We start from the raw sequence: 16581 nt of genomic DNA on the forward strand, positions 1-16581 counted from the left end.
AACACACTCCTACTGTAACACTACACACTCCTACTGTAACACACTCCTACTGTAACACACTCCTACTGTAACACTAACACACCTACTGTAACACACTCCTACTGTAACACACTCCTACTGTAACACTAACACACTCCTACTGTAACACACTCCTATTGTAACACTAACACACTCCTACTGTAACACACTCCTACTGTAACACTAACACACTCCTACTGTAACACACTCCTACTGTAACACACTCTACTGTAACACTAACACACTCCTACTGTAACACACTCCTACTGTAACACACTCCTACTGTAACACTAACACACTCCTACTGTAACACACTCCTACTGTAACACTAACACACCTACTGTAACACACTCCTACTGTAACACTAACACACTCCTACTGTAACACACTCCTACTGTAACACTAACACACTCCTACTGTAACACACTCCTACTGTAACACTAACACACTCCTACTGTAACACACTCCTACTGTAACACTAACACACTCCTACTGTAACACTAACACACTCCTACTGTAACACACTCCTACTGTAACACACTCCTACTGTAACACTAACACACTCCTACTGTAACACACTCCTACTGTAACACTAACACACTCCTACTGTAACACACTCCTACTGTAACACACTCCTACTGTAACACTAACACACTCCTACTGTAACACACTCCTACTGTAACACTCCTACTGTAACACTAACACACTCCTACTGTAACACACTCCTACTGTAACACTCCTACTGTAACACTAACACACTCCTACTGTAACACTAACACTCCTACTGTAACACACTCCTACTGTAACACACTCCTACTGTAACACTAACACACTCCTACTGTAACACACTCCTACTGTAACACTAACACACTCCTACTGTAACACACTCCTACTGTAACACACTCCTACTGTAACACACTCCTACTGTAACACTAACACACTCCTACTGTAACACACTCCTACTGTAACACACTCCTACTGTAACACTAACACACTCCTACTGTAACACACTCCTACTGTAACACACTCCTACTGTAACACACTCCTACTGTAACACTAACACACTCCTACTGTAACACACTCCTACTGTAACACACTCCTACTGTAACACACTCCTACTGTAACACTAACACACTCCTACTGTAACACACTCCTACTGTAACACTCCTACTGTAACACTAACACACTCCTACTGTAACACACTCCTACTGTAACACTCCTACTGTAACACTAACACACTCCTACTGTAACACACTCCTACTGTAACACACTCCTACTGTAACACTAACACACTCCTACTGTAACACACTCCTACTGTAACACACTCCTACTGTAACACTAACACACTCCTACTGTAACACACTCCTACTGTAACACTAACACACTCCTACTGTAACACACTCCTACTGTAACACTAACACACTCCTACTGTAACACACTCCTACTGTAACACACTCCTACTGTAACACTAACACACTCCTACTGTAACACACTCCTACTGTAACACACTCCTACTGTAACACTAACACACTCCTACTGTAACACACTCCTACTGTAACACTCCTACTGTAACACTAACACACTCCTACTGTAACACACTCCTACTGTAACACTAACACACTCCTACTGTAACACACTCCTACTGTAACACTAACACACTCCTACTGTAACACACTCCTACTGTAACACACTCCTACTGTAACACTAACACTCCTACTGTAACACACTCCTACTGTAACACACTCCTACTGTAACACTAACACACTCCTACTGTAACACACTCCTACTGTAACACACTCCTACTGTAACACTAACACACTCCTACTGTAACACACTCCTACTGTAACACACTCCTACTGTAACACTAACACACTCCTACTGTAACACACTCCTACTGTAACACACTCCTACTGTAACACTAACACACTCCTACTGTAACACTAACACACTCCTACTGTAACACACTCCTACTGTAACACACTCCTACTGTAACACTAACACACTCCTACTGTAACACACTCCTACTGTAACACACTCCTACTGTAACACACTCCTACTGTAACACTAACACACTCCTACTGTAACACACTCCTACTGTAACACTAACACACCTACTGTAACACACTCCTACTGTAACACACTCCTACTGTAACACTAACACACTCCTACTGTAACACACTCCTACTGTAACACACTCCTACTGTAACACTAACACACTCCTACTGTAACACACTCCTACTGTAACACTAACACACTCCTACTGTAACACACTCCTACTGTAACACTCCTACTGTAACACTCCTACTGTAACACACTCCTACTGTAACACTAACACACTCCTACTGTAACACACTCCTACTGTAACACTAACACCTACTGTAACACACTCCTACTGTAACACACTCCTACTGTAACACTAACACACTCCTACTGTAACACACTCCTACTGTAACACACTCCTACTGTAACACTAACACACTCCTACTGTAACACACTCCTACTGTAACACTAACACACTCCTACTGTAACACACTCCTACTGTAACACACTCCTACTGTAACACTAACACACTCCTACTGTAACACACTCCTACTGTAACACTAACACACTCCTACTGTAACACACTCCTACTGTAACACTAACACACCTACTGTAACACACTCCTACTGTAACACACTCCTACTGTAACACTAACACACTCCTACTGTAACACACTCCTACTGTAACACACTCCTACTGTAACACTAACACACTCCTACTGTAACACACTCCTACTGTAACACACTCCTACTGTAACACTAACACACTCCTACTGTAACACACTCCTACTGTAACACTCCTACTGTAACACTAACACACTCCTACTGTAACACACTCCTACTGTAACACACTCCTACTGTAACACTAACACACTCCTACTGTAACACACTCCTACTGTAACACTAACACACTCCTACTGTAACACACTCCTACTGTAACACACTCCTACTGTAACACTAACACACTCCTACTGTAACACACTCCTACTGTAACACTAACACACTCCTACTGTAACACACTCCTACTGTAACACTCCTACTGTAACACTAACACACTCCTACTGTAACACACTCCTACTGTAACACACTCCTACTGTAACACTAACACACCTACTGTAACACACTCCTACTGTAACACACTCCTACTGTAACACTCCTACTGTAACACTAACACACCTACTGTAACACACTTCTACTGTAACACACTCCTACTGTAACACTAACACACTCCTACTGTAACACACTCCTACTGTAACACACTCCTACTGTAACACTAACACACTCCTACTGTAACACACTCCTACTGTAACACTAACACACCTACTGTAACACACTCCTACTGTAACACACTCCTACTGTAACACTAACACTCCTACTGTAACACACTCCTACTGTAACACACTCCTACTGTAACACTAACACACTCCTACTGTAACACACTCCTACTGTAACACACTCCTACTGTAACACTAACACACTCCTACTGTAACACACTCCTACTGTAACACACTCCTACTGTAACACTAACACACTCCTACTGTAACACACTCCTACTGTAACACTAACACACTCCTACTGTAACACACTCCTACTGTAACACACTCCTACTGTAACACTAACACACTCCTACTGTAACACACTCCTACTGTAACACTAACACACTCCTACTGTAACACACTCCTACTGTAACACACTCCTACTGTAACACACTCCTACTGTAACACTAACACACTCCTACTGTAACACACTCCTACTGTAACACACTCCTACTGTAACACTAACACACTCCTACTGTAACACACTCCTACTGTAACACACTCCTACTGTAACACTAACACACTCCTACTGTAACACACTCCTACTGTAACACTAACACACTCCTACTGTAACACACTCCTACTGTAACACTAACACACTCCTACTGTAACACACTCCTACTGTAACACTCCTACTGTAACACTAACACACTCCTACTGTAACACACTCCTACTGTAACACACTCCTACTGTAACACTAACACTCCTACTGTAACACACTCCTACTGTAACACACTCCTACTGTAACACTAACACACTCCTACTGTAACACTCCTACTGTAACACACTCCTACTGTAACACTAACACACTCCTACTGTAACACACTCCTACTGTAACACACTCCTACTGTAACACTAACACACTCCTACTGTAACACACTCCTACTGTAACACTAACACACTCCTACTGTAACACACTCCTACTGTAACACACTCCTACTGTAACACTAACACACTCCTACTGTAACACACTCCTACTGTAACACTAACACACTCCTACTGTAACACACTCCTACTGTAACACACTCCTACTGTAACACACTCCTACTGTAACACTAACACACTCCTACTGTAACACACTCCTACTGTAACACACTCCTACTGTAACACTAACACACTCCTACTGTAACACACTCCTACTGTAACACACTCCTACTGTAACACTAACACACTCCTACTGTAACACACTCCTACTGTAACACACTCCTACTGTAACACTAACACACTCCTACTGTAACACACTCCTACTGTAACACTTACACACTCCTACTGTAACACACTCCTACTGTAACACTCCTACTGTAACACTAACACACTCCTACTGTAACACACTCCTACTGTAACACACTCCTACTGTAACACTAACACACCTACTGTAACACACTCCTACTGTAACACACTCCTACTGTAACACTCCTACTGTAACACTAACACACTCCTACTGTAACACACTCCTACTGTAACACACTCCTACTGTAACACTAACACACTCCTACTGTAACACACTCCTACTGTAACACACTCCTACTGTAACACTAACACACTCCTACTGTAACACACTCCTACTGTAACACTAACACACTCCTACTGTAACACACTCCTACTGTAACACTAACACACTCCTACTGTAACACACTCCTACTGTAACACTAACACACTCCTACTGTAACACACTCCTACTGTAACACACTCCTACTGTAACACTAACACACTCCTACTGTAACACTAACACACTCCTACTGTAACACACTCCTACTGTAACACACTCCTACTGTAACATACTCCTACTGTAACACTAACACACTCCTACTGTAACACACTCCTACTGTAACACTCCTACTGTAACACACTCCTACTGTAACACTAACACACTCCTACTGTAACACACTCCTACTGTAACATACTCCTACTGTAACACACTCCTACTGTAACACTAACACACTCCTACTGTAACACACTCCTACTGTAACACACTCCTACTGTAACACTAACACACTCCTACTGTAACACTAACACACTCCTACTGTAACACACTCCTACTGTAACACTAACACACTCCTACTGTAACACACTCCTACTGTAACACACTCCTACTGTAACACTAACACACTCCTACTGTAACACACTCCTACTGTAACACTAACACACTCCTACTGTAACACTAACACACTCCTACTGTAACACACTCCTACTGTAACACTAACACACTCCCACTGTAACACTAACACTCCTATTGTAACACACTCCTACTGTAACACTCCTACTGTAACACTAACACACTCCTACTGTAACACACTCCTACTGTAACACTAACACACTCCTACTGTAACACACTCCTACTGTAACACTCCTACTGTAACACTAACACACTCCTACTGTAACACACTCCTACTGTAACACACTCCTACTGTAACACTAACACACCTACTGTAACACACTCCTACTGTAACACTCCTACTGTAACACACTCCTACTGTAACACACTCCTACTGTAACACTAACACACTCCTACTGTAACACACTCCTAGTGTAACACACTCCTAGTGTAACACTCCTACTGTAACACTAACACACTCCTACTGTAACACTAACACACTCCTACTGTAACACACTCCTACTGTAACACTAACACACTCCTACTGTAACACACTCCTACTGTAACACTCCTACTGTAACACTAACACACTCCTACTGTAACACACTCCTACTGTAACACACTCCTACTGTAACACTAACACACCTACTGTAACACACTCCTACTGTAACACTAACACACTCCTACTGTAACACACTCCTACTGTAACACACTCCTACTGTAACACTCCTACTGTAACACTAACACACTCCTACTGCAACACTAACACACTCCTACTGTAACACACTCCTACTGTAACACTAACACACTCCTACTGTCACACACTCCTACTGTAACACACTCCTACTGTAACACTAACACACTCCTACTGTAACACACTCCTACTGTAACACTAACACACTCCTACTGTAACACACTCCTACTGTAACACTAACACACTCCTACTGTAACACACTCCTACTGTAACACACTCCTACTGTAACACTAACACACTCCTACTGTAACACACTCCTACTGTAACACACTCCTACTGTAACACTAACACACTCCTACTGTAACACACTCCTACTGTAACACACTCCTACTGTAACACTAACACACTCCTACTGTAACACACTCCTACTGTAACACTAACACACTCCTACTGTAACACACTCCTACTGTAACACACTCCTACTGTAACACTAACACACTCCTACTGTAACACACTCCTACTGTAACACTAACACACTCCTACTGTAACACACTCCTACTCTAACACTCCTACTGTAACACTAACACACTCCTACTGTAACACACTCCTACTGTAACACACTCCTACTGTAACACTAACACACCTACTGTAACACACTCCTACTGTAACACACTCCTACTGTAACACTCCTACTGTAACACTAACACACCTACTGTAACACACTCCTACTGTAACACACTCCTACTGTAACACTAACACACTCCTACTGTAACACACTCCTACTGTAACACACTCCTACTGTAACACTAACACACTCCTACTGTAACACACTCCTACTGTAACACTAACACACTCCTACTGTAACACACTCCTACTGTAACACACTCCTACTGTAACACTAACACACCTACTGTAACACACTCCTACTGTAACACACTCCTACTGTAACACTAACACACTCCTACTGTAACACACTCCTACTGTAACACACTCCTACTGTAACACTAACACACTCCTACTGTAACACACTCCTACTGTAACACACTCCTACTGTAACACTAACACACTCCTACTGTAACACACTCCTACTGTAACACTAACACACTCCTACTGTAACACACTCCTACTGTAACACACTCCTACTGTAACACTAACACACTCCTACTGTAACACACTCCTACTGTAACACTAACACACTCCTACTGTAACACACTCCTACTGTAACACACTCCTACTGTAACACTAACACACTCCTACTGTAACACACTCCTACTGTAACACGCTCCTACTGTAACACTAACACACTCCTACTGTAACACACTCCTACTGTAACACACTCCTACTGTAACACTAACACACTCCTACTGTAACACACTCCTACTGTAACACACTCCTACTGTAACACTAACACACTCCTACTGTAACACACTCCTACTGTAACACTAACACACTCCTACTGTAACACACTCCTACTGTAACACTAACACACTCCTACTGTAACACACTCCTACTGTAACACACTCCTACTGTAACACTAACACACTCCTACTGTAACACACTCCTACTGTAACACACTCCTACTGTAACACACTCCTACTGTAACACTAACACACTCCTACTGTAACACACTCCTACTGTAACACACTCCTACTGTAACACTAACACACTCCTACTGTAACACACTCCTACTGTAACACTAACACACTCCTACTGTAACACACTCCTACTGTAACACTCCTACTGTAACACTAACACACCTACTGTAACACACTCCTACTGTAACACACTCCTACTGTAACACTAACACACCTACTGTAACACACTCCTACTGTAACACACTCCTACTGTAACACACTCCTACTGTAACACTAACACACTCCTACTGTAACACACTCCTACTGTAACACACTCCTACTGTAACACTAACACACTCCTACTGTAACACACTCCTACTGTAACACACTCCTACTGTAACACTAACACACTCCTACAGTGCATCACGTGTATAAACTACTTTATGCCCTTCATAAGCTCTAAGTGGTGCCTCATAAATGAAATGAATAGTAAAGCTGATGAGAGAGAGAGAGAGAGAGAGAGAGAGTTAGCCTGCCTGTCTCCAGCTCTTCCTTCACCGCGGCTTTGTTTCTGCTGCTCCGTGTTCGTCTCATTGCTCTGTTATAAACGCGTTAAACACGGCTATAAACTCTAATTATTTTAAAAGAGTCGTTGTGATGGAGAGAAGCAGCTAAAGCTCACTGCCTTCCCTCAGGAGCTCTTCCGGTTCGGCGCCACAACTGAGCGGTGCCGAGCCCGTGACGTCATACTGGAGTCCGGAAGTTGTGTCCGATTTATTTATTTATTTTCCCCCTAATTTTAAGGCATGCGGATCAACGATCGCGGCTTGGAATCGAGTCCCGTCACGAGGGTGTGTTCATCATTAGTGATGTGTTTATTTTTAATGAGTTTCCGTTGTGGCGAATTCTTTCAGAAACAATCACCGAGTAAAAACCACATTTCCCATAAGCCCCCGCGCAGGTGTGTCACTGATCTCCGTCAAATCCCACGCTGATTTATTCCACTGTTTTATTCAGCTCGTTCTCATAATGCCATTCAGAGATATGAACCTTTTACAGTGATCCGGTTTGTTTTCATGAAGCAGCTCGGATTGGTCTTTAGCTAATCGGTTGTACAGACAACAATATCCTGAGTGATAGTGTCTCTGAGCCCTTAAAGAATGTTTAAATAAAGATAAACCTGAAAGTTTAACGTCCAAATCGTGATATCGCTGAACAGAGACTGAACACGGAACGCTCTCGGCGTTCACCACTTGTTTCCTGCCGGATTTATTTTGAGGCTGTACCTCAGTCAGAGAATGCGTGAATGCGTGTCTTTGCCTGTAGTTTTACTGAGTTTATTACATATTAGGTTCGATATCGAAATATTTAGTAAGTAAACATGTCTGCTCTTTATAAGCGGTTATGTGAAGCTCGTTGGCGCTGCAGAGCTGCTTTTCCTCTCCGACGAGCCCGGCGGGTGAGTGCCTGTGCCTGGTGGGGTTTGTGCCCGGCGGGTGAGTGCCTGTGCCCGGCGGGGTTTGTGCCTGTGCCCGGCGGGGTTTGTGCCTGTGCCCGGCGGGTGAGTGCCTGTGCCCGGCGGGGTTTGTGCCTGGTGGGTGAGTGCCTGTGCCCAGCGGGTGAGTGCCTGTGCCTGGTGGGTGAGTGCCTGTGCCCGGCGGGGTTTGTGCCTGGTGGGTGAGTGCCTGTGCCCGGCGGGGTTTGTGCCTGTGCCCGGCGGGGTTTGTGCCTGTGCCCGGCGGGTGAGTGCCTGTGCCCGGCGGGTGAGTGCCTGTGCCCGGCGGGGTTTGTGCCTGGTGGGTGAGTGCCTGTGCCCGGGTGGGTGAGTGCATGTGCCTGGTGGGTGAGTGCCTGTGCCCGGCGGGGTTTGTGCCTGGTGGGTGAGTGCCTGTGCCTGGCAGGTGAGTGCCTGTGCCCGGCGGGGTTTGTGCCCGGCAGGTGAGTGTGCCTGGTGGGGTTTGTGCCCGGCGGGCAGGGGCGCCGCTAGCGGGGGAAGTTAGGACGATTCTAAGGGCCTGGCACTGACAGGGGGGCCTGTGAGAGATTTTAATATTATTGCCTTGTGTAAGTTTTTGAAATAAAATTTCATTTCATATGTTAAAATAAGCAAATTATACATGGTTATGATTTGCTATAACATTTTTCTTGAATTATTTATGATATTGTCATTTCACCCCTCCACCCTTTTTACTAATGGTACAGTCAGGGGCGCAGATAGGATTTTTGAACTGGGGGGGACTGAGCTGTCAGCAAATGATTCCATTTTGTGTGTGTGTATATATATATATATATATATATATATATATATATATATATATATCTCATCTCATCTCATTATATATTTGTGTGTGTGTGTGTGTGTATATATATATATATATATATATATATATATATATATATAGTGTGTGTGTGTATGTGTATATGTATATATATATATATATATATATATACACACACACTACCATTCAAAAGTTTGGGGTCACTTTGAAATGTCCTTATTTTTGAAAGAAAAGCACTGTTCTTTTCAATGCAGATCACTTTAAACTAGTCAGAAATCCACTCTATACATTGCTAATGTGGTAAATGACTATTCTAGCTGCAAATGTCTGGTTTTTGGTGCAATATCTCCATAGGTGTATAGAGGCCCATTTCCAGCAACTCTCACTCCAGTGTTCTAATGGTACAATGTGTTTGCTCATTGCCTCAGAAGGCTAATGGATGATTAGAAAACCCTTGTACAATCATGTTAGCACAGCTGAAAACAGTTGAGCTCTTTAGAGAAGCTATAAAACTGATTGTCTTTTGATTTTTCCGTGAGGTTTGCCTTATGCAAAGAAAGACAGCATAGACGTTTTTTCCTCCCTATAAGTGGGGGGGGGGACCGAACGAGGTGAATTTAAATCTGGGTGGGACGAATCCCCCCCGTCCCCCCCTCTATCTGCGTCCGTGGGTACAGTGTGATTGTGGGCGGGGACAGTGAAATGTGTAGCTCCGTGTGCGCACAGCGCCGCTATTAGCGCAGCTTACATCAGCTGGCAGTTTCTCTCTGTGCGCAACAGAGGTGAACATTCTAGAAGTTGCTAAGCAGGAGTGATAAATTATGAAGTCCGGATATCACACTGTGTGTGAAAAAAATCACCTTTTTTCATAGGTATCTTTATTGTATAATTAAGTCTAGGTGTTTTGCCATTGTTCATGTGTGGATTTGTTGATGTTGTTCAGTATTTAACTTTAATATTTTGCACATTAGCTGTGGTCAGAGATATCATTGCTATTGTTCATGTGTGGATTTACTGATACTGTTGCTGAGTATTTAACTTAAATATTCGAGCATTTGCTGTGTTTTCTAATAAATGTGTGATGCCTAAAAGAAACCAAAAACACTTAGTGGATTTCTTGCAGTGCACTCTGTAATTGTATCAAAAAAAAAAAAAACTAGTGTAGTTATTCATCAAGGCATACATTTGATCACATACAATAAGTCAATAAATGGAGGAAACAAAGGATGATGTTTGCTGGAGGGCTCTGGAGTCTCCATAATGTGCATACAGAATGTTATAAATCCAAATCCATAAAATTGCATGCAATTTCTCTCAACACAAACATTTGGATTGAATGAACTGAGTGGCCTAATAATAATTTCTCATAAAAGAAATATATCTTCCATATATATCATGGAATTTTCATTTTAAGGCATCAGTCTAATTCTGACAGTTCTGCATTTCATATACCAAATAATTGGACAAACGTGCTAGGTAGCTGATCACATAAAGTAGAAGTGCAGCCAGAAACAGACTTCAAATTCAGTTGCTTTAAAATTTTACCGGGGGCCCTAAATTGTAATCTTTCATAGTGGCGCCCCTGCCGGCGGGTGGGTGTGCCCGGTGGGGTTTGTGCCCGGTGCTCTCTGTTGTGAAAAGAGAGGAGCGGGAGGAGAGTAGTCTGAATTGGGTTCCAGTCACGTGGACCGGCTCACACATCGCACTCATTCGCCAGCCGCGAGCGTTTCCAAAGCCGCGCGGGAGCCGCATCAGTCGGTAACTGCGCTCTATTGGCGGTTACCGACGTCTCGTGCGTGCCGCGCCCCGCTGTGGCTCCACGTGTCTGTGCACTCGCTCATCTGATCAGATGATGTCCTGTGAGGGCAGCGATTGGCTCCTATCTCAGACCTTCCCCGAGGTGATTGGTGGAGTGACTGTGCACTCAGCACGTGACCTCTACAGTGAGCTTCCTCCCGCTCCGGAAGAGAAAGGCTTTCTGAGCGCTATATAAACCCTGTGTGAGGCGAAAGTAATCTCGATGACGGTAGCGGTGTAAAACGGTCAGAAATGCCCACACCGAGTTTAGTTAATGTTTGTGTGCAGAGCTGTTAGTCTGAGATTTATTTTGAATTAGCAAAGCGGTTATACAATGTAGTTATCAGAAGGCCGTGGAGGCTGATGGGAGATTTGCAAATTAGGCTCCAGTGATTGGTTGAACCCGATCCCTGTGTCACAACGGGAGTGACGCGGATTAAAATGCTCACTTCTTTAAAAAAAAAAACTGAATTATGATGTTTTAAAACGATTTGAAGAATAAAACAGATTTATTCAACATTTTAAAATGTCTAACAGCATTAAAATTTCAGTGTTCATTAAATCATAGTCATAAGAAATGTGAAATATGTAAATTAGTCTTCTGTGATTGTTTAAAGTGGACAGCACATCTCTGAGGCTTTGTTTCTGCTCCAAAGTCTTATTCAGTGCAGTGGGTTTATCTCATCTCATCTCATTATCTGTAGCCGCTTTATCCTGTTCTACAGGGTTGCAGGCGAGCTGGATCCTATCCCAGCTGACTACGGGCGAAAGGCGGGGTTCACCCTGGACAAGTCGCCAGGTCATCACAGGGCTGCACATAGACACAGACAACCATTCACACTCACATTCACACCTACGCTCAATTTAGAGTCACCAGTTAACCTAACCTGCATGTCTTTGGACTGTGGGGGAAACCGGAGCACCCGGAGGAAACCCACGGGGAGAACATGCAAACTCCACACAGAAAGGCCCTCGCCGGCCACGGGGCTCGAACCCAGGACCTTCTCGCTGTGAGGTGACAGCGCTAACCACTACACCACCATGCCGCCCCAGTGGGTTTATGATTAAGTATTTTGTGTGTGTGTGTGTGTGTGTTTCAGTGTAAGGCTGCTGCGGTTCCATTTGTCCAGCCCGAGTTTCTGAGAGGATCTCCACACCGTAAACATCCTGGAGTGACCAACCTGAAAACCCTCAGACTTCCAGAGGAACTGAAGAATGGGGCACTGTCTGTCATCTACAGTGAGGAATACACACACACATGCACAAAATGCGTGAAAGAGTGGATGTTTGACAGATTTTTAAAATCCTGCTCTTTTCACTGAACAGAGTCGGAGGTGAAGGATCTGTTGGAAAGAGCAAACAAGCTGACAAACTTCCTGTGGAGCAGGAAACGAGCAGTGGAGAACCATGAGCTGAGAGAGAAAGCAATTGCTCTGGAGAAGAAGTGGCGAGAGAAGGCAGAGGAGCGAGTGAGCGGTGAGAGAGAGAGAGAGAGCTCAGATTTAAACAGCTGGAGTGGGAGCTGATGGCCTCCAGTTTATCATCCAGCTAACTCTTTTTCACTTTTGAACAAACTGCTGCTTTAAGAGTTGAAGATCACACAGAAGTGAAATACATTGTGTGTGTGTGTGCATCAGATGAAAACCACGTCTCCTTTGAAACTCAAATCAGGAAGAAAGTTTTATCCGAGCTGAAGAGGACGACGTACCACTGGACACCTTTAAAGTAGAAACATTTATTTGTTTGTTTGTTTGTTTGTTTGTTTGTTTGTTTGTTTTCTTCTTTGTTGTGTGAATGCTCTTCTCTGGCCTGCAGGTACGACACTGATCTCGGGGTGGTCTACATGGTTGCTAGATTAGCAGGTGGTTATGCTGCAGTGATGAGGGCTCTTAATGAGGTAACACACACACACACACACACACATGCACACACACTGCAGGCTTTAACACACCTCTGTGTAATGTGCAGATAAAGAAGAGAGACTCTTCCTTCACTCCTTGCTCACTGCTGGACTTCGGCTCTGGACTCGGCACGGCTCTGTGGTGGGTGACCACAACTTTTTATTTTAATCATGATATTCTTACTTTTATTCACTGTTTAACCTGCGTGTTATATTTCATTACGAGAGAGTGTGTGTGAGGAACAGTGGTGGCTGGTGGTTATTAGTATGGAGGACACTTAACTTTCTATGAAGGTAAACTGTAAAAATAAGACCAAAAATAAAAAGCGTGACAGTAAAAGTGTCCAGAAGGACCATGGCTGGTTCTGTCAGATACTCAGACTTTCATATCGTTTCCTTATAAATGAAACTACTGTTTAAGAAAAAAGCAAAGGTTCTTCACACCAAATATGGAGTTTTAGTTTATTACTGTTTACTGCATGTTGTAATTTTTTTTTTTCTTTTAACTAGAAAGATTTAATCGCATTATTTTTGTTTAAGGTCTTTTTGTTTGTTTTTCAAGTCGTACACAATCATCATACCTTAATACACAACACAGTGTTATACAGTGTACCATACAGTACATCTCTACAGTGTAGAACTGTCGGAGCAGCGGTCTGCAAATTCTGTGAGTATTTTTAAAAACATTAACTGCTGCTACTCTGAGAACTGAACATTGTCATGTATTTCAATGAGAGAAAAAGTACTTTTTAAAAATTGAACATTATAAAACTGTAAATTGTATCACTAGCTTGCTATCCTCCTCCTCTCTCTGTGTTCTCTGTGCTTTCTGCATCACTGCCTGCAAAACACAGTGTGACATGGAGAGAGAGCCTGAATGTAATATGAACCAAAACATCGACCAGTTAGACTGACTAACCAAAAGGACCACAGTAACATAACATCCAACATCACAGTAACATCTGCTCGTAGTCTAGTTTTTGTGCTCACTTTGTGGTCGAGATCGTTTGCTGCCATCAGCAGGAGGAGGCTCGCTTTACTCACGTTTCAGAAATAGCGGGAGATGATGTGATTGGTCTGTTGTTCACTTGGCTACCACAAGACTCCATGTGATTGGTCACACAGTTTAGACCCTGGGAAGGTTGATACCGTGCAATGTTGAATGTGCTACAGCTTGTGCTGGTAAAACAATGCGAAACTAATGTATTTTAGAAAACTCCAGCAGTGGTGCCTAAACGCCATTTGAGAAATGTAGGAGGTGTGTGAATGCCATTTAATTGCATTGAACCTCCACTATAGCCCTGCTGTGGGCAGTACAGTGATGTAGTGGTTATCACTGTCGCCTCACAGCAAGAAGGTCCTGGGTTCGAGCCCTGTGGCCGGCGAGGGCCTTTCTGTGTGGAGTTTGCATGTTCTCCCCGTGTCCGCGTGGGTTTCCTCCGGGTGCTCCGGTTTCCCCCACAGTCCAAAGACATGCAGGTTAGGTTAACTGGTGACTCTAAATTGAGCGTAGGTGTGAATGTGAGTGTGAATGGTTGTCTGTGTCTATGTGTCAGCCCTGTGATGACCTGGCGACTTGTCCAGGGTGTAACTCGCCTATAGTCAGCTGGGATAGGCTCCAGCTCACCTGGGACCACCCCCTCTCCACCCCCCACACAGGATAAGCAGTAATGGATGGATGGATGGATGGACGGATATAGCCCTGCTTCTAACCCACCCATTCACTAAGTCATAAACATAGCTGATAGAGTTTACATCTGAAACAAACTCTTGGGCATTGGTTTGCTCTCTTGTGTAATTTTCAGGCTCTCCTCATAAGCATGAACTTCAAAAGACAACTTTAGCATGGCAGCTATTTTGTGCCCAAAAAGCAGGAAGATTATAGCTGAAGTAGAATGTTACAGCTCAACTTGTAAACAATACATTTCAGAAATGAATAAATCAAACAAATTTATACTTGCAGTTTATTTATAAAATTTACAAATAACATCTCCAGCAGCTCTGAGTGACTCTCACTGGGGCTCATCAGTTTCAGTTGGAGAAGTCAGTCATGTTCATTCTTGATTTATTGATTGGCAGCTCATTACAAGGTTCCACCCATTCGAGAGATCTCCCAATCACCAGAAAGCCATGTGTCCCATAAATAACAATATAAAATAAATAGGCCTATTATAAATGGCTGTGTGATGCATCTAGTATGTAGGCATAGTGACTGTGTGCTTGCCACCTCTCGCTTTCAGCCCTCACCACTGGCTAGCGGAGCTGCTGTGCAACACTGCGAAAAGAGAGCCAAGTGTGTAAGTCTCTCCTGCCAGTACAGAGCTTCTCCACAGCAAGTCCTATGCAGTGCCTTCACGTGGCTAAAGACAGAAACTGGGCACCGCAAGGCCCCAGGCTAAACTGCAGGGAGCTCGGAGGAGGTCTGGCCCCCAGACATGTGGTATGCATGGTCCACCAGCATGTGGATATGCCCTGATGCCCATGAACCAGACCCCCAGCTGTGGGCAAATAGCACACGGGTAGATGGAGCTCATTTGCCTGGGAAGGCACCCTGATTTCAAACCTGCAGCCATGATGGGACCAAACGTCATGCTCTGCATTCCTGTGGATTACCACCATCAAGGCCAAGAGGGGGATTCTGACATTTGGGGAGCCCAGGATTTCCTTTTGCCCAGGCTTTGCGCCCTGGAGAGGCCACTCCAGCCTCACCCTAGAGTGAGGACGCAACATGCAAGCTGTCAATCTACGGGTTATAAGCCAGCCAGGCTACCCCTTCCCCAGATAGGTATAGGGTATGGGGAGCAACGGGTCAGCTTCGCCAGCGGGAAGGATCATCGTATCCTATTGGCTAATCACCAGCCGTCTCAAG

The 16581-nt window shown here is 43.9% G+C and overlaps 1 protein-coding gene across 1 annotated transcript in view; it reads left to right on the top strand.

Moving 5' to 3' along the window:
* The first annotated feature begins 8679 nt into the window (after window positions 1-8679).
* The window catches only part of mettl17 (methyltransferase like 17), a 28817-nt gene continuing 20915 nt past the window's right edge, over window positions 8680-16581 (top strand). The window contains exons 1-6 of the mRNA XM_060926989.1: window positions 8680-9195; window positions 12913-13051; window positions 13139-13288; window positions 13450-13537; window positions 13628-13709; window positions 13781-13854. Coding sequence (XP_060782972.1) covers window positions 9118-9195; window positions 12913-13051; window positions 13139-13288; window positions 13450-13537; window positions 13628-13709; window positions 13781-13854 — 611 coding nt within the window. The 5' untranslated portion in view covers window positions 8680-9117. The remainder of the gene's footprint in view (window positions 9196-12912; window positions 13052-13138; window positions 13289-13449; window positions 13538-13627; window positions 13710-13780; window positions 13855-16581) is intronic.

The sequence above is a fragment of the Neoarius graeffei genome, chromosome 1 (assembly GCF_027579695.1).
Source record: "Neoarius graeffei isolate fNeoGra1 chromosome 1, fNeoGra1.pri, whole genome shotgun sequence".
Taxonomy (NCBI): domain Eukaryota; kingdom Metazoa; phylum Chordata; class Actinopteri; order Siluriformes; family Ariidae; genus Neoarius; species Neoarius graeffei.